The following is an 18,962-nucleotide window of genomic DNA, read 5'->3' as shown; positions in this document are numbered from 1 at the left end:
TGTCACGCAAAATAGTTTTTGATCATAGAGTATTATAGGTGTACATCTGTGTGTTTGATCTAGTTCTTGACAATGAACTTTAATAGGATGCTAACATGCAATTTCCAGTTCAAATATTGGAAATAGTATGGTGATATGAGTAGCTAAGGGGTGTGGCGAACTCATTGCTCAGGGAGTGGAAACACAACCTGCAATAGTCATCTCGAACTAAGGTGTGAGCTGCCGTGCTCACGCTGAATGACCTGGGGAACAGTGCCACCAACGGTATCTCCGAGATAAAGGGTCACATCTCGGAGTATGTATTTACACCTTACGCAAGCACTCGGGGCTCTGCTGGGGTGACCTTCTAATTCCCTGGATTTAAAAACTAGGGGACTTTGGGGAACCAAGGGGGAATGGAAAGGGGAGAGGGGAGCTGAGATCACCTCGCAGACTCTTTCCTCGTGGGGCCTTCAGGGAACCAAAAAAAAACCATTCAGCGGGATTTTGTTTTTTGACAGTCGAAAGGTCCCATAATGTTTAGCTTGTCAGCTTAGAACAATTTAATAGAAAGCCAAAAAAGCTGAAACGCACTTAGAATCAGCGTTTAACCTTTCAAATATCAAAAAAACAAAATGGCGCTGAATGGTCACTTGATGACTGTCACACGTAAATTTCTGCAAAACAACTGGGTCTAATAGTAAAAGAACCAAATAAAGCTAAAGAAAAGTCTGATACTAAAGTTGTTCCCTATTGATAAAGAGCACTGCGTACCAATCCTCTACATATGAACTTCTGTCCCTGGGGGTCAGTCTGTCTTTTGTAACCCACTGTAAACGAATTTAAAACATACGTACATATAGATTTTAAACAAGGATTATAATAGTACTGCCCTGAAGAACTAGGGTAGTAGCGAAACCTGATCGAAAATAGTATTTAAACTTAACGTATCTGCATCATATTTATGGGGATAAAGTGCATAAACTTCGGGGGTGATTCTACATGATGGCAATTAAAAAAGATAAATAACTTTTTTCAAATTTTTTTTTCATGCTAAAATATTTTTCCATAGAAGAATATTATCTTCTGCATACAAACAATTCAACTTTTGTACCAAGAAAACTACCTTAAAACTTTTAAATTTCTGAAAATGTTATCAATCTTTTTTACTTGTACTATCATGTAGAATCACTTCCCGAAGTTTGTGCACTTTACCCCAGGGCACCCTGTATATGAGGTACCCTTGAGGTTTGCACAAAAACAGCGCTATACAAATCATCCAAATATTATTATTATTTTTTGGTAGGGAACTGCCTCGAACACTAGGAATGCAGTGTGTGGACAGAGCTATTAATTTGTGTTCTACCTCATTCATTTATCCCGTCTTTACATATGTCTGACATCAATATTTTACTTTTGCAGGATCTTGCCTTTGATCTGGGCATCGTGGCCGAGTCCTTCGAGACGTCAATGCCGTGGGACCGCACGGAGGCACTGTGCCGCAACGTGAAACACTGCATCACGCGCGAGTGTCGTCAGCGCGACCTCAACTTCATGGTGTCCTGCCGCGTCACGCAAACCTACGACGCCGGCTGCTGCGTTTATTTCTACTTTGGCCTGCAGACCAAGCGCGCCGGAGACGATGCTGTCAAGTTGTACGAGGAGATCGAGGACATTGCTAGGGACGAGATCATCGCCTCTGGAGGTCAGCTATAAATTCATATCAGTGGCTTCGGTCATTCTTCTGCTTCAATCCTCTCCAACTAAGTCTAGTGACCTCTTCATAGGTCTTCCTTTGAGTCACTTCCACTGGGTCACCCAATTTTTTCTTTTAAATGTATGTTACACCTCACAAGAGCGCCCCTGACTGTACAGCGTAAAGACAGGGGAAATATATTGCCATCCGGTTGGGCAGTGTTGTGAGGCGAGTTAAGGTAGGGGCAGTAGGAAGGGATTTATTAATGCGAGTCTTAACTAACATTCTGGGTAAGGTATTTAACAAATTTATCACAAAACTAGTTCTTTAGAGCATCTTGAAATATCTGTAGAGTAAACACTCAATCATTCCCACCTAACGTCTATTTTTAAAACGGCAATACTTTTTTTTAGATTGAGAAATCTACTGAACGCGTTTTTGCACATAGTTTGTCTCCTTCACACCATTTCAAGACTTACAATAACAAGTCCCTTCCTACGACCCATTCTATAACCTGCATTAAGATAGGGAAGCTCCTTTGAGGTGTCACAAAAAGGGGGATACGCTAACCAGTTAGTCAGTGAGTTAAAAAATGCTTAGGGTTTCCACGTCGTGAGTTAAATTCCTCGGCTAGCTGAGTCCTCCATCATTGCAAAAGCATATTCCGCTAATAATGATGGTAGCAGGAGTTTTTCAAAATATTGTCGGGTTATTCGTAAACCAGTGATTATTTTCTTTCTTTAATATGTAATAATAAATATTACTTGTCCGTTTTCCAGGTTCAATTTCTCACCACCATGGCATCGGCAAGTGCCGCAGGAAGTGGTACAAGGACACGGTGTCGGAGCCGGGCCTGAACCTGTATCAGGCCACCAAGGCCGAGCTGGACCCCACCAACATCTTCGCCAATGAGAACCTCACCACGGACCTGGTCACCGTCAGAAGCAAACTCTAGTTACCTAAATGCAAAATAATAATAAACATTATTGCTGTGAGTTAAACTATGTATGATGAAGTGTCAGCTGTGTTATTACATATTGCTGACTTTGAATTTGATTGGTTCAGTAGCAGTTGGGAATTTAAGTTTATTATGTTCTTATCATTATTGCCTTTTCTCAACCAGAGTGTCGAAAGCCAAAAAATACTATTTTATTTTATTTTCAAAGCAAGTATTGTGTTTATTTATCTATGATTTTTTGTAAATGCTTTGTGCAAACATTACTGGCAACAACTACTTTTCCCGTTGTGTTTCGTAGAACTGTTTCCATGTAAGGATACAATGGACTTAGCTTGAGATGTTTTCCTAGGCTTTTTTCAGCTTTCGATAGGCTGACAAGCGTAAAAGCGTAATCGTTATCCCCGAAAGCTGATCACAATTTGATTGGCCACGAGGACTGTTCAAATGTCAAACATTCAAAATAATGCTATCGTCCATTGGATGGTCCTCAAAAGTGATGAAGTTAGCGCCACCGCTTTGTGAGAGTTAAGAGAAATATTAAATACCTTGTGTAAGACAGTCATTGTCCATGTGGAAATAGTTGTACTAAAGCAAGAAAATAATGCGGAAATATTATGAGTTATTATGTTATTAAAAACATTTGGGAGGAATTTAGCACAAATTGCCAAAAACAAAACCTTTTTATACTGGTGTGAGAGGGGACTATCTCAGATTTCTGTATGGTGGAGGAATTTTAGTAGTTTTTTTATTAATTTTATATTTTAAAAACGAAAAATTAAAAAAAAAAAAAAAAGATAAACACTCCCGGGTAATGAATAACCTGAAATATTTGAAAATCTCCTATTACCACCACAGTAAGCGGAAAAAGTTTGCTTGTATCTTGTAAACGGTTCCATGATAACTCAACACAGTGATAATTCAACACACTTTTAAAAAGTGATACATATAAAGTCATTAGAAACGATGAAATTTTTTTTTTTTAACCTAACCTAACCTAACCTACATAACCCAGTTAATAAAGTTTTTGTTTCATCACTTTCCATGACTTTATATAACTTTTTAAAGTTGTGATGAATTATCATTGTGATGATTTATCCGGTTACCCTTGTAAACGTTGTTGTGATGGACAACTTAGCCAGCCGAAGAATTGAACTCAGGAAGCCTGGGCGGGAGCCAGATGCGATTTCAACTCACTGTCAGTTACTGTATTGTGCATGTATACTGTTTTTGGTGTACCGCGTATAAATTCTACAGTCCTCATGCTATAAATATGCAATCATGATGTTTCAGTGATTAAAATGAGTAAAAAGCAGTCAATGAACCATGATCTAACTCTGCAGAGGTTACTGACTTAATTGTACTACCGTTTCAGCACAAACCATAGGTGAAGATCGTTAAGATTTATAAAACTTCAGCATTTACTTAAAATTTAATCTATAAAATAAAGATTTCTTCAATTCCCATGTAAAACTATGAAAACTATATAACTATATACCATAAAAATAAAGATTTCTTAACCTCTTAGCCGCTATGGGCACACATATGTGAGTGAATAAACCGTACCCTCAGCTATATGCGCACAAATATGTGCCTTCATTTTCATGGACAGTGTGTATATCATAAAAATTACCTTTTACAACCATTAATGTATAAATCTCACGAACGTGGTGATAAGGTTAAATCCAATGCGATGTCTGTAATATTTAGCCATCACTGCGTAGTTGCATTATGTAAATTCATTTATAAAATAATGAATTTGTAAAACATATTGAAATAAAAATTATAGTGTATTTGTGTGTCAATGTACATTATGAAGCTATGCCAATTTTTTCCAGTAAATTATTATTGTATTTAAGTTATTTTTCATATATTTATGTCGAACAAGTTGGCACATATAAAAATAATACTAATACTCGGTGCCTTCTCCCACAAAGATGTGTTCAAAGATTTTATCTTTCCTCTTGTGTGAAGGTATTAGAAATCATTAGCTTCTTCCCCATTCCATTTTTTCTTATAGTACCTACTTTAGAAATGCAATATAAAAAAAACCATGCCAAACCAGTACCTAACCAGCCACAAATAGGTTAAGTATCGTATAATATCGCAATATGATTCATTCGAGAGCTTTGTAAATACAGCATTCTAATATTATAAAATCTATGGTTCAAGAGAATTGTAAATGATAGTTATTTAATTATTACTAATACATTTTGCCATAACATTTTAAGCAAATTATTTTAGCTATGTAAAAACATCACATGTGATTCTGTAGCCATGTAAATGTTATTCACTTTTGCCTTGAACTGTCTTTTGTATAGTGACCGAGGCTGAATGGCCAGGGGATCTAGCACAGTGAAATCGATAACTTTACAATTTCGGATCGATAGGCGTAACTACCGATGATTTTATACACATTTCCCGAGCATGGTTGCAATGATTGATATCCAGACCAATGTTGACAACACAATAAATCCGAATTGATATCTACACACTGGCGCATCTCTCTATGAATTGACATTCCTAAACTTAGACGGCTATATAAAAATTAAAAATACTAATAAATTGAAATATTAACTTTAATGTACATTGGCAGTTTGCATGTGTTCATGAGGCATTTATAACTAACAACTTTTGTCTCTCGAAGCTGGAACGAATTCAATTGATCACGTCTTAGATGAATTTGTTGTGAATTAAGCCTATGGATTGTGTATACGATTTCTTTCAGTTCTAAGAGCTTTGTTAATTCACCCCCAATAATTGTCCAGTTATTTTGCATAGCGAATGACGTTATCAAAAAAGTTGCGCATATTGACAGCTTATCCAACGCCTCGGAGGCCGCGCTAAAAGTAGAGGCTTTTATCTACCAAGTGTCGGAATCATATTCTGACTGATATGATTTGAAATTTTCACGCCCAAAAGTATTATAGTGATTATTTTTGGGTTACTATGCCGTGTTGCGTTACCTCCTTCTTTAGTTAACGTTTTGGACAGCATTACAGTGTCAATCATTATCACACATCTGACCTGATGATGGCCACTGCAATGTTGTCCGAAACATTGGCTAAAGAAGGAAGTAGCACAACACGGCCTAATACCCCAAAAATGAATCATATTCTGACTGCTCACAAATGTCGCTAACTGACCATAGATAAAGGATTTCGTCAATATCGTATTGACATAGGGCTTTATCGATCGTCCGTCCTACACCTCATGGTTCTCTTTCCTTCTCTTCTCTTTTCTTTTCCTTCTACCTAACAACATTCCCAAATATTGTAGGAGGTGCCTGCTCTGGTTCCCAAACACTTGTGACTCATGCGTCGTAATCCTACATTTTTTTATAAAGGTGTGAATATAATTGTTTGTTTTAAGTGGGTGTTTTGTGTGAAATGTAAAAAAAGAATTTATTTATATGAAAATATTAATGTAAGTTAATAATTTGCGGTCGTAATGTTTTTTTTATATCAAATTTTTTGGTGCAATAAAATGAATTTGTTTTCTAATTTTTAAGAAATGGACATCAGTTTTATTTAGGAACAGAAGAAAGGTTTTAATTTAATGAAAGACGTTATAGTTGTAATTGTAGGATTTGTAAAATAAATGTAATATTTGCCTCAGGATCATTGCCTAGCAAGAAAAAAATTTGTAAATTCAATCAATCAATCAATCTTCAAAGAGATGATCGGAATTACCTTTCGAATGAACACGGTTAGTAAATGTGTCAAACATTAAAAAAAAAAGATTTATTAATAAAATAATTTAGGTAGGTACCTACTTAATCGCTTAACTGATATGATTTGCAATTTTTTAAATTAAAAGTTCATTGAACTCGAGTAATTTTATGCATTACGCAGGAATATAATTTCGAATTACCCATGCACCGACAACTGAAATTATTTTACCAGTGAGAAATGGATATTTTTTATCTAATAATGATGCATCACAACCGTTGGAAGCTTGCTACATCTAATAGAATCTTCAGAAAATTTCAGTGTACAAACTAGGCTCAATATATATAAATGAAAATGTTCGTTTGTTTAAAATCTTAAATTCTTCACGGATTGCTTTGAAATTTTGACACAACGTTGCATTCGTATACGAGTGTGTTTGTATATACCTATATTATATAGATGTCACATGGTAGAGGTAAAAACATGTTTTTTTTCAAACAGCGCCATCTGTTGGATGTAAAAGTAAAATGCGCTATTGTTTCTCTATCTGCAAAGACAGACTGAGCCACAGCAATGTGTGGCGGGGTACAGCTTGTTATGAATAGTAGTATTGTTGCTAAAGGGGTCTGAATACTTAAAACATTTAAAAATTAAAATAAAACTGACAAATTTCAGATTACACAAAAATATATTTCAAAATTCAACAAAAATATATACTTATTATATAGGTAACTCTACCTGAGTAGTGAGTAATGCCAAATATATATTTTTATAGGCAAAAAAAAATATTTAAAAATTGGGTACCTACCTTTTAAACTACCTAAAAATGACTTTAAATATAGGTATCTACCTATAAATATACTTTAAAATTGGGTACCTACATAAAAAATACTTTTAAAGTCAGATACCTTCTTAAAAAATACTTTAAAATTGGGTACCTACCTAAAATATTACTTTAAAATTTGGTTTTGTCACTTTTTTCTTGTAAGGTATTGTAAAATACAAATGATAGTGTACCTTTAAATTTTATCCTAGTATTTATTTTGTGGAAGTTAATGTAGTGCTAGGATATAAATAGATTAACTTATTGTATAATAATTAATTCCCCTTCATGTAATGTTACCATTTTTTTATTCCGGAGTACGGCTTATAATAAAGATTTTGTTTATTATTCTGGGTGTTTTATTTCTAACCTTAGAGCGAAAATACATTTGGACTCCACCTCTGGACTGGAGTCCCAAAATACTTGATTAAGTATAAAGGAAATTTGGTTAATCTCATAAGCAATCCGTTTTGAGTAAATAAACTGCCATTCCTAAATATTTGTTGAAACATTGTTTTTTTTTTGGTACGCACATTAGGTCAGCATTTGTCTCTCCTCCTTTATTTAATCTGGGTCTCTTTAAACCCGCATTAATAAACCTTATCCTACAAAGTAACCTAACTATGAACAATCATTCGAAAGAGAAGAAAATAAATAAATTCATTTTCAATAAGATAAAAATTATATTAGCAAGAAATTGGTAATTGTTACTTTTCACATGTACCAAAAGCCAGTTTTTTTTTTAATATTATATAAGATAATTATTATTATTAAATGTAAAAAAACTTAACATTATGGAGTTCTACAAATTAAGCCTGATCTCAATAAAAAATAAAACTCTTTTTCTTATTTTTCCCCGTAACAATTTTTAAAAATTGAACTTTCCTCAAAACAAATACATAATAATTTTTGTAAATATTTTAAGCTGCCTGTAATCAACAACGATTTATTTTAGACTAGCGCAGATCCATGAAAAATCACGGAACATTATAATTGTTGGATTTGTAAAGCTGAAAGTATTTACGAAAAAAAAAAATATTTTTGCCACAGGATTGTCATTCAAAAACAAACATTGTTAATTTTAGAGGCAATCAGAAATTTACCTTTCAAGCGAAAAGCGTTAATAAAATTGAAAAATTACAATTTTTTAACAATATACACATTTCAAATACTTACAGAACTATTTATCAGTTAAAATAAAATAATATCGCTTGTCTATCAGTTCTTTTTTTTAAAGCAAATCCAAGTTCTAAAGTTTATTAAACTGGAGGTAAAGACATATAACCGAAAATGATATTTTAATAATTATGAATTTTCCATTTCTTCACCCAAGGTCACACACAATTTTAAAATTACAATATTTAATACATTACCAATTTCCATAAAATCAGTGAATAGATAATCCCTAGAAATGTGATCTATATATATACCAATTTCAAAGAAAACTGATGTGTTGCCAATATAAAATATAATCTTTCAACTTACAATAAAATTGATTATATTTTCAAGAAAGTATTTCGATATTAATTTAAAAATTCTTAATCAATTCCACCATAAGTTACATGTATATGTATCTATTTATCTCTAAAAATCACTATTCTAATAAATAGTCTATTTCCCATATTTTTCCACAAACCATAACACTGTTGTTTAAAAAGAGATAGGCAGAGAGATGAGCGAGATGGCTATCTCTTTCCCAACAATCAATAATCATTAAATCAATACCAATATCAATAATTGAGCGCACCTGCTGAAAAACAGCATTATCGCAATTTGGTGGTCCATCCTCTCTGCCTACCCCTGCGAGAAGGCATGATGGTTAGATAGTTAAATAACATAAAAGTTGAAATACCTCATTATAGGTATATGTATACATTTATTTGCTGTACAGAGTGTCCGTGGTAAAGTTTACTAACTTCTGGAGGTGATTCTACTAAAAGTAAAAAAAGGTTAATAACTCTTTTTGAAATTCCAACTTTTTAAGGTATTTTTCAGTTTGAGAAGTTGAATTGTTGGCACGGAAAAATATTTTTTTAATTTACAACAGGCTTTTTCACACAATGCTGTTTTGCGACAAATCGACTCAACTATCAAATAAACATAAATTTTTCATGTTATTATAATTATTTAATGAACAGGCACTCATATCTGTTTTAACAATAAGTTTAACAGTGAGTTGTTTTAAATTTAAAATAAGTTAATCTTTTCTACTCTCTAAATAAGAATCTTATTATTGTTAGCTCAATATTTACATGGCGTTCGGAAACAAGTGGTGCAAGCGGGAAACTGGTGAATCTACATCACATTTGAAATCGATTTAGTGGAATACTTTTTTTTTTGATTTGAGTAAATCGAGTCAAAAATTGGAATTTTAGGTGAAAAAATAAAAAAAAACATTTGTTATTCGGTATCATTATCATCTGTTTATTGTCTTTTAAAATGCATCGAAACGTACACCCTTTAATTAGCGAAAAAAATTCATAATGCTCGTAGGGAAAATAAATAAATGTTATTCAAACACAGTTAACTTATTTTGTGGTATCATTTTCATTTTTATTTTGTCAGAAGGTTGAAGTATTTACGCTTTGTAATAAATTACAAATACATAAGTGGAATATTTCTGAACGTATCCAAAAACTGCTTTTAAAAGGCGATGAAATACGCTTTTAAATTTTATTGTTAGAAATAAACATTTGATTTTGAAATATTATATTTTTTTAATGCAAACAATAATGTTTTATAAATGGCTTACCTAACTTTTTTAATTAACTAAAATTACTGATAAAGAAAATGCAGACACAAAATGTATTATAAACATTAGTATCACCTCACTTTTTTGTAGTTTCGTATAAAAATAATTCATGAAGATAAAAGTTTGAAGTTTTTTCTCAAATTGCGGTCGGAACCTTTGGTTTCATAGATGTGTACATTTTAATTCTTCTGTGGTTAACTTCTGGATTTGAATATAAAGCATGGTGTTTTTTCTTTCTAACGCAATTTAGTTCATATTTCTCACCATGACAATAAGAGAGATACAACGATTTCTATGAGACCAAATGAGTTGTTCCCAATACAAACAAATTAACTTGAGAGGTTCAGTAAATTTTAGGATATCTACATGATATAGATTTTCAATTTCCCGCTTGTACCACTAGTTTCTGTAGTGTTGAAGTTTCACTGAACAGACAATCCCTAGAAATATGATTTACTGATCTACAGTGATATGAAAGAAAACTCACGTTGCTAAAAAATATATAAGACGTTTCGACTCCAGAGAGGCCAATTAATTTATCTATCATTTTTGATCGATTTGACCCAAACTAAGGGAAAAATTACCTCACTTAGGGCACACCGGACATCTGTTCAGTGATTGAACCCATGCTTTGTATTATAGGAATGATTTTGTAAATTGGGATACCATTCCAGAAATCATATAACATTATCATTATAAGCCTATCACTAAAATTAATGATAATAATATTGAATATAAACTTTTAGTGCATGGAAGTACTACATAATACGCTACAGAAATTAATTATAAAATAAAACAAGCCATAAAAATATTCTAATTTATTGAATAATAATTGTCTTTCAACAAAGGTTTATATACATACGTTTTAAGACAAACATTCTCAGGTTACAAACAACCTGACAATAATTGAATTCCTCCTACTACCTGCTTGTGCAATGAAGGTGAACTTAGCTAATAGAGGGAAAAAACCCTGCAGAAATTATTTATAAAAAAAAAAACAGGCTTTAGCTGTTTTTGGTGACCAAATCTGAAGTCAGATACTTCCTCACCTTCCTCTATCTCACCGTCTTCCCCCTGCACTACCTTCAGCCCACAGACATCACAATTAGGGATGTCATAGTCTCACCGGTTAAAGACGGTTGGGACTCCTGTGCAGTTTTCACAATTAAAAAAAAAATTATGTTGGACCCAGGACCAATCCCTGTGGGACCCTAACAGATATTATTATGAGAAATGGGTGCAATCCTCAATGACCGTTTGAAACGACCTCTCTTTTAAAAAATTGCATAGAAACATAATAATTGACTCCCCGTACTTGCAAACATAGCCCCGCCAAACATCAGGCGAGAAATTGCAACACTGGGGGAATACAAGAATGCGCTGCAAAAAAGCGCAATACCTTTGCAAGAAGATATTGTCTCCCACCCGGCATGCCGCTTGAAGTCCCGAAAGCCCTTCTGGGCGGAAGGAGAGAGGCTCCTCCGATTACCTCTCACCCCAGAAAAGAAGGTGGAAACTTGAGTGGCAAACGGCCAACGTGGGAAATGCTCATCTCATACAGGACCCCACCAAGAGACAGCCTGGGTTCTCATTGCCTCGCAAAACCTGGTCGCCATCAATAGGTTAAGGTGCTCCCATAGCCGCTGTTCCCACATGATGCACAGATGGGGCCTTAAAGACGCGGCGATGTGTGAATGTGGTGCAGACCACCGAACATGTGGTCAACGAATGCCCGCTCCATTCATTCCCCGGCGGGATTGATGAGGTTCACATGGCGACGCCTAAGGTCCTAGACAGGCTCGCAAACCTAGATGTCCCCCTCTGACCCCCCACCATACGAAAGAAGAAGAAGAATATTTATGTTTTAAAAATTTCAGATCAAATAGACTTTTCGAGTCTATTATTTGTAATTTTTTTCAATGAACAAATATGATTTATATGCAGAAATTGTTATGTTTCTTCTAAGTATATATATATATACATATATACTTAAAAGAATTCATAATCTGCTCTTTCATAGATGGCACTAATGTAATTATTTTAGGTAAAAACAATTTTTGCAAGTAATGCTTTAAAATTTTAAGATGAATTATTTGTTTTCGCCCGTACATACGCAGTATGGATATGATTAAATAGTTTTGTCCAAATACAAACTCAATTCTTTCAAGAAAGGCATATAAATAATTCATCAATACAGTATTACATTTTATTTTTATTATTTAATGAGCAGGCAGCAAGCTATCTACAAAATAGCCTGGAAAGGTGGAGAAAGATCCTGGAGGATAATGGACTAAAAATTAGCAGGAAAAAGACGGAATATTTGTATTTACCATTTGAAGACCCAAATGCTGTAACTCCTTCGATGCAATTGGATGGAGTAACATTAGCCAACTGTGACGCATTTAAGTATCTGGGCTCACTCATCCACAGAGACGGAGGATGTGCAGCGGATGTCAACCATAGGATAGGAGTGGGATGGATGAAATTTAGATCCGTAACAGGAATTTTGTGCGACACGAAAATGCCAATAAAACTTAAAGGAAAGACATACCAGACTATTGTTAGACCTGCGATAATGTATGGCTCCGAATGCTGGACTATGTACAACTCCTACTCTAGGCAACTCGAATCAGCAGAAATGCGAATGCTTAGATGGACGGCAGGAGTATCATTAAAAGATAAAATTAAAAGCTCACGCATTCGTGGTAGCTTGGGTGTCACTGACATAAACAGTAAGCTAGAGGAACGACAGCTAAGATGGTATGGGCACATAAGACGGAGACCACCAGACCACACTGTGAAGCAGGCAATGTCTATAGAGCTTCAAAGACAGTCATCCAGAGGTAGACCAAAGAACTCCTGGATGACCCAATGCTCCAAAATCCTACAGAGAAACGGCCTAGATGAAAGCGACACTCAGAACCGAAGAAGCTATAACCTGAGAACGAGAAGAGCCGACCCCAACAGCCTACCTAGGCAATGAGTTGGGATAGTGCTAGGAAGAAGAAGAAATTTAATGAGCAGGCAGCATTCTGCTGATGTAGTCATCTGATTCTGATTTCACAATAAATTTAATGGTAACTGGACAGTATTTGTATGCCTTTCTTGAAAAAATTGAGTTTGCATACATTTTCATTTAGAATTTTAAATGTCGATAATATAAAACATCAGTTGATGCGACACTTAAACAATAATTGAGATGGCAAATTGACAAGATCCATCAGTTTTCAAGAAGATTCTGTTGACACCATAAAATATCAGTTAATGAGTCCATAAAATTTGATTGGAAAAATATTGATAACTTCAGTAAAGTTCAATAATATAAAATTAAGTAAATTAGGATAGTTATAATGTATTTTCATAAATGTTAAGACTATAGTTACTTTAAACACTATGTTTTCTTCCACGAGTAATAAATTTCCAGAGGTTTGTTCACCTGAAATGACAAAAAAACAACAATTATTACAATATCGACAGAAATAATTACAACCATAGGCATAAGAAAGAGTAGACATGCCATAACACAACATCTGAGTATCATTTTGATGAGCTGAAACACGTGACAATCATTTTGGAACCAGGAGAGTTCCAGCATATCTTGAATAAAATACAACATCATTCGTACATTCACCGTCGGCGAGCGAACATCGAAGTAACCAGACCTTGCATGGAAAAGTAAAGTTCGTAAAGTAAGGTAACGGTTTGCAGCGCAGTCCATTGTGGGACTTTTCTGCGCGGGTCTGGTTGTACGTTTTTAACCGAGCCAACTAATTGTAATGGCGCTTGATTATCCAACAAGTACTATAATGTGTTGTTATTTTTACTAGTTGAAAGCACAAAATCAAGCTCTGTCTCAAGGGGTGACAGATTACGCTATAAGTTCAAAGCGTTTTATATAACTCCATATTCCTCGCCATACAATCCCATACAGACCTGTCACACTTAAAATTATGATGTGTTATAAATGTGATCTGTTAGCGAGGCTATATTTGAAATATGGAGCGCCGTAATTACGCGGCTGTCATCTGTCAAAGTGGCAGATCCCATACAAAGTAATGATATTCCGCGGCAGTTTCCCAATTGATTTGACCCCCTCTCCTGAGAAAGATTATAGCCTAGTGTGTCAGCCCAACACATAATACATACATGCCATACCCAATTTATGTGAGTATAATATAGCGTCATGTATCTAAGGCTCTATAGTAGTTGTTACATCAACGGCTGGCAGATTACTGAAAGGGTACTGTGTTTCACTGACCAAATCTCTTAAACAATAATAGTAACTAAGAAAGCAATCCGTAATTTCAACATATGAATGAAATCCCTGCACACATTTGTAGGACTTAAATTTGAGCCGTGCATTAACGACGGAGACAAATCCGGTCTACTCCGAATGATGTAATTAACAGTGTAATGGTAGATTGAACGGCATACCTTCCAGTACTTATCGTTGACTTGGCGCAGCGTGTGTCCGCCTGTGAGCACCACGAACTGCCCCGGCTGCGGCGCAATGTAGATGCAGAAGTTGAGCAAGCGGTACGTGTCTGGCAGCTCCGTGTCCAGGTCCAGCGTCAGCCGCATAGCCAGGTACTTGCTCAGGTGGTCCACTGAAGAATAATGGCGATATGTTAATGGTCAAATACTTTAAATTGCTCAAACTCAAACGGCTGTACAAATATAATCTTCTCCTTATGATGCCCTCTCCTATCGGATGTTGGCTATTATCACAGCCCGGAACAACTCAGCAGAACTGCACTGGTACCAGAAACATAGCTTTTAATATTATTTTCAGATTTGATTACTTCATACCAATAATACTTACCTCATTAATCTCAACTTCTACAGTCTTTATACCTATTTATCGATGGCCTAGCGCACACATGTGTTTAGTGCAATTTGAAAATTCTCCGGGTTAATGATAACATGTAAAGCAACAAAATTTATGTGAATGTCAGCTTTTATATTTTATAAGTGATGTAAATTCTCCACAAAACATTGATTTACAAGGTATGTAGTAAACTTGATAAATGTTTTTTAAAACACGTAATTGTTTTTTTCTTAACACTGAACTTAACACATGTCTGCTTTAGGCCATCGTTATGTTTAATTTAAAAAATGTACTCTACGTATAAGTCCTAAACGAGATTAAATAAATAAATAAAATAACTCTTGATGTGCGCGACTCAATTTCACGTTCTAGATTATGAACTTTTATTTTTATACACAACTTACATAATCACTCGAGCGACTGCAGGTTTGCAAAACGTCTTGAGCCACCATAATATACAATTTTTTTGCAATTTCCCAAACATTCCCGCGGTTTACAATATTCGTTGGTCGAAGGCTGATATAATACTATCGATAGATGTCTTAATTCCACTGCTTAAAAACCAAACAATTAGATTCTAGAATTATATTATTATTTATTTAAAAATCACGTGTCAAAACAGATGTTTGTTTTCGAACACGGGACTATCAAAATATTGTTTGTATTTAATTTTTATTACATATTTATGTACCAGTGTATTCGTAATTGAATTACCTATCTATTTAACGTATTTTCAACTTATGTGATTAAAAAAATAGTGGCTTTTTTTCTAAACAAGTGGTGAATTCTCCGCATCATGTGTTCTTAATTGTGAAATATGCTGTCTGTGTAAAACAAATTATTAAACTAAATAAAGGAAGAATCAAGATTATTCGTCTTGGTAATTGTAGACAGTGAATAAATCTCTCTAATTTAATACGAGTTCTTTGTGGTAAGCATATTAAAAATCGAAATTTAGTGCATTCAATTTTTACAGATTGCAAACTCAAACTGACCCAAATTTTATAAAATATTTTTTCTTTCAAATATTTCGAACAGCTGTTTACGATTAAAAATTAAGTCTTCTAATATATATTTGTATCTCTAATTATCAAGTAGGCCATAGACAATATACAGAAACAGAAAATATTAAATGTTGACCCGAATAAATACCATGTACTGCAAATTCAAACAAACTAAAATGCAAAATTCGCACATTTATAAAGTTATCGATTTTTTAATATTTTTTTTATAAATTCTAAAAATATAGAATAAACGGTAAAATATAGGTGAATTCATTGGCTGTATAGCACTACAATCAGTTTATATGTCTCCATATTAAAATTCAGAGGTATGATTGTTTTATTAATGAGGGTGAGTAATTTCCAGATCGAACGCTGAGAAAATCTAATCGCTCAACATGTGTTCCTGGAGTAGTTATACAATACACTCAATTTCTATTCTTCTTTGCCTGGACAGACCACATTTCAGCATATATTCGCCATACATTCCCATTGGTAGTGTATGGCGAGAGATATTCAAATTGGCCAAGCCATAGTCGCCTATTGAGGGTACGAAGTAGCAAATATAGAATGCACTAACCGGTAGCATTGGCCGTGGTCTTGATGTATCTGACGGAGTTCTCCTTGAGGGCCTTGATGAGCTGGTTGTCTCCCGTCATCTCGGTTGGATGCGGCTTGAAGACCAGCTCGATCTCGTCGTTGGACATCAGCGTATCAGATCCGCCCTCGCCCTCCGTGTCCAGCGAGTCCCCGCCCTCCGTTCTGTCGGCTTCACTGGACTCACTCTCTTCGCTTCTCTCCGACGTTAGCACGGACTTGGCTCTTTTAGTGGTGCTTGTGTTCTTAGAAGTAGAGCTGATACTGGAGGGAACGGGAGATGGAGTACTCCTGACGGACGGAGGGTTTGAAGAGGACTGTGCTGTGGGGGCAGCGGAACCTTCCTTGGTGGCTACGACCCCGGTGGAGGTGGTCTGGTTCCCACCTTCAGCTGTGCCATTGGAAGTAGCCTGACCAGAGTTGGAATTCTCGTCCAAAGCCTTCCTGGACCTCTGCGGTCTATTCTGTGACTGGAGCTTTATTCCTTCTGTGATGGAATTCACGAGAGCTGCTTGAGAATGAGATTTATTCAGCTTTGCCAACACGCGCTCTTGGTGCGCTTCATACTCGTCTCTACTAGGATATATTTTAGAAATTAACAGGTCGAAGTTTGGGTCAGGCCTCAGAGAGCGCTTGGACACTAGTTTCTTCCTGCAGGTGGGACATTCCTTGTTTCCAGAACGCAGAGCTGTAATGATGCAGTCGGAACAAAACCTGTGCAAGCATTCTTTCGTTGTCATTGTTTTTTTTAGCATATCTAGACATATTGGGCACATCAACTCGCTGTGGAGGCTCCTGGGAGAGACGGCGATCTCCGTAGTATCGGTTATAGCTTCGTGTGGGGTCCGATGAAGCTCGTAAAGGGATAATTCCCACGTCTTATTTTGTACTTGCTCCGTGGACGTCATCTTGGAACTTCCGAGGGACGTACTCAGTAATTTAAGGTAACTCGAGGAACTCTTGCTACTTCATTCACATTAACAGACACAGATATATTTAAATAAGCATATATTTTATGCATTTAATTGAAAAATAGTGTTACTTTTCACTCAAATTTAGTTGTTTTGACATAACGCCGGCCATATTGATATTAGCAGCAAACAACAAACGTACAAACATGACAACTTTAATTTGTGTGTTGGTTGACCTGAGTATAACATTTATAGCAATGCCATCTAGCGAAGCGATCGAGAATTAACGAAGATCAGAAATTCCTACCGTGAGTGGTAATATTTATCAATATTTATGTTCCTACTGCTATGAAACTCCAGTACTTTAATTTTTAAAGTAATTATATGACCGACAAAATGACTCATATTATCGACCGATTTCTCTAACATCGAATATAGCAAACAACTTTGAAAAGATTGTGAAAAATCGGATGACAGATTTTGTGGATGGCAATTCGGCTTCATAAAAAAGGGAGTCGCTATATGCACAGCGACTAATCGACAGGGGGCGTGGCCAACATATCCGAGCATACCCGAAGTGAAGTATAGGTATAAAAGGGACACTTTCTTTTGAATCACAAACCATGTTACACAAACCTAGCGTAGCCGCTAAACTAATTGAAAACTGGGATGTTTTTCTTGCCTTGACGCGAGCAGGCGGTATTAAGGGGACACTTTCTTTTGAATCACAAACCATGTTACACAAACCTAGCGTAGTTCTAAAAAGGTTTGTTTACATTATATTATTACAACGCCATTTCTGACGTTTCGTTTCACACCTCGGGTATGCTCGGATATGTTGGCCACGCCCCCTGTCGACTAGTCGCTGTGCATATAGCGACTCCCCATAAAAAACAATAATCACACAAGACGTAATAGCAAATGTCATTTATATACTCGGCACGAAGACAATAAATGAACAGGAATATTCATAGATCTAAGAAAAGCATTTGATAGTAGAAATGGGAATATTATTCAAATTGGTGAATCGATTCAGTCTGATGGCCTTGTGAATTGATTCGTTTATTTTATTCACAAAAAAGGTTATTTAGTGTAAATCGCACCTGCTGTGAATCTTCAAAAAGCAGTGTTCTAATTAAATATTATTATTTTTTATTTTTTTTTTTTTTATTCTTTATTTTGGCTTTCACCCATTAAGAGTGATCTTGGCCATACATTACAACATTTTTCTTATTAATAAATACAACAAATTACAGGATAAAATTGACATGATTGACAAAACAACATTGATAAAACAACATAACATAACATAACGTAACATAAATAAACCAAACATAACATAAACATAACATAACATAAATATAACATAACATAAACATAACATAAGCATAACATAACATACTTAACATAAACGGTACAGAGCTGGTAACAGTAGATTATCACAAAATTATAAAAATAGGAACTTGTGTACAATATAAGTGGGCGCTTTTCGTTATTAAACCAAAGATTTTTCTAAAATTAGTAGCGTTTTTTAAAAATAGAATTATGAAATTGGCAATCTTATAAACAAACACAGCATATGGGAGTAAACAAATGTGATTATAAAACATAAAGATAAACATAACACAAACATACTATGAACATAACATAAACATATCATAACATAACATGCACATAACATGAACATAACATATCATAAACATAAACCTACCATAAACATAACATGGGTGTAACATAAACATAACTTAA

The 18,962-nt window shown here is 35.0% G+C and overlaps 2 protein-coding genes across 2 annotated transcripts in view; one reads left to right on the top strand and one right to left on the bottom strand.

Annotated features, from left to right (window-relative positions):
• The window catches only part of Agps (alkyldihydroxyacetonephosphate synthase), a 94,888-nt gene extending 91,505 nt beyond the window's left edge, over positions 1 to 3,383 (top strand). The window contains exons 4-5 of the mRNA XM_089637690.1: positions 1,402 to 1,684; positions 2,455 to 3,383. Coding sequence (XP_089493816.1) covers positions 1,402 to 1,684; positions 2,455 to 2,630 — 459 coding nt within the window. The 3' untranslated portion in view covers positions 2,631 to 3,383. The remainder of the gene's footprint in view (positions 1 to 1,401; positions 1,685 to 2,454) is intronic.
• Positions 3,384 to 9,684: 6,301 nt separating this feature from the next.
• On the bottom strand, positions 9,685 to 17,402 carry Sce (E3 ubiquitin-protein ligase Sce). Its single transcript, XM_089637689.1, has 3 exons — positions 16,286 to 17,402; positions 14,311 to 14,483; positions 9,685 to 13,312 (listed from the first exon to the last, which is right to left on the bottom strand). Exons 1-3 carry the CDS (start codon positions 17,208 to 17,210, stop codon positions 13,268 to 13,270), a joined length of 1,143 nt encoding a protein of 380 aa, XP_089493815.1. The 5' UTR covers positions 17,211 to 17,402; the 3' UTR covers positions 9,685 to 13,267.
• Positions 17,403 to 18,962: the final 1,560 nt, after the last annotated feature.

The sequence above is a fragment of the Hesperophylax consimilis genome, chromosome 12, assembly GCF_061612785.1.
Source record: "Hesperophylax consimilis isolate HC1 chromosome 12, BYU_Hcon_1.0, whole genome shotgun sequence".
Classification (NCBI taxonomy): Eukaryota; Metazoa; Arthropoda; class Insecta; order Trichoptera; family Limnephilidae; genus Hesperophylax; species Hesperophylax consimilis.
This window is presented reverse-complemented; position numbering and strand designations above follow the sequence as displayed.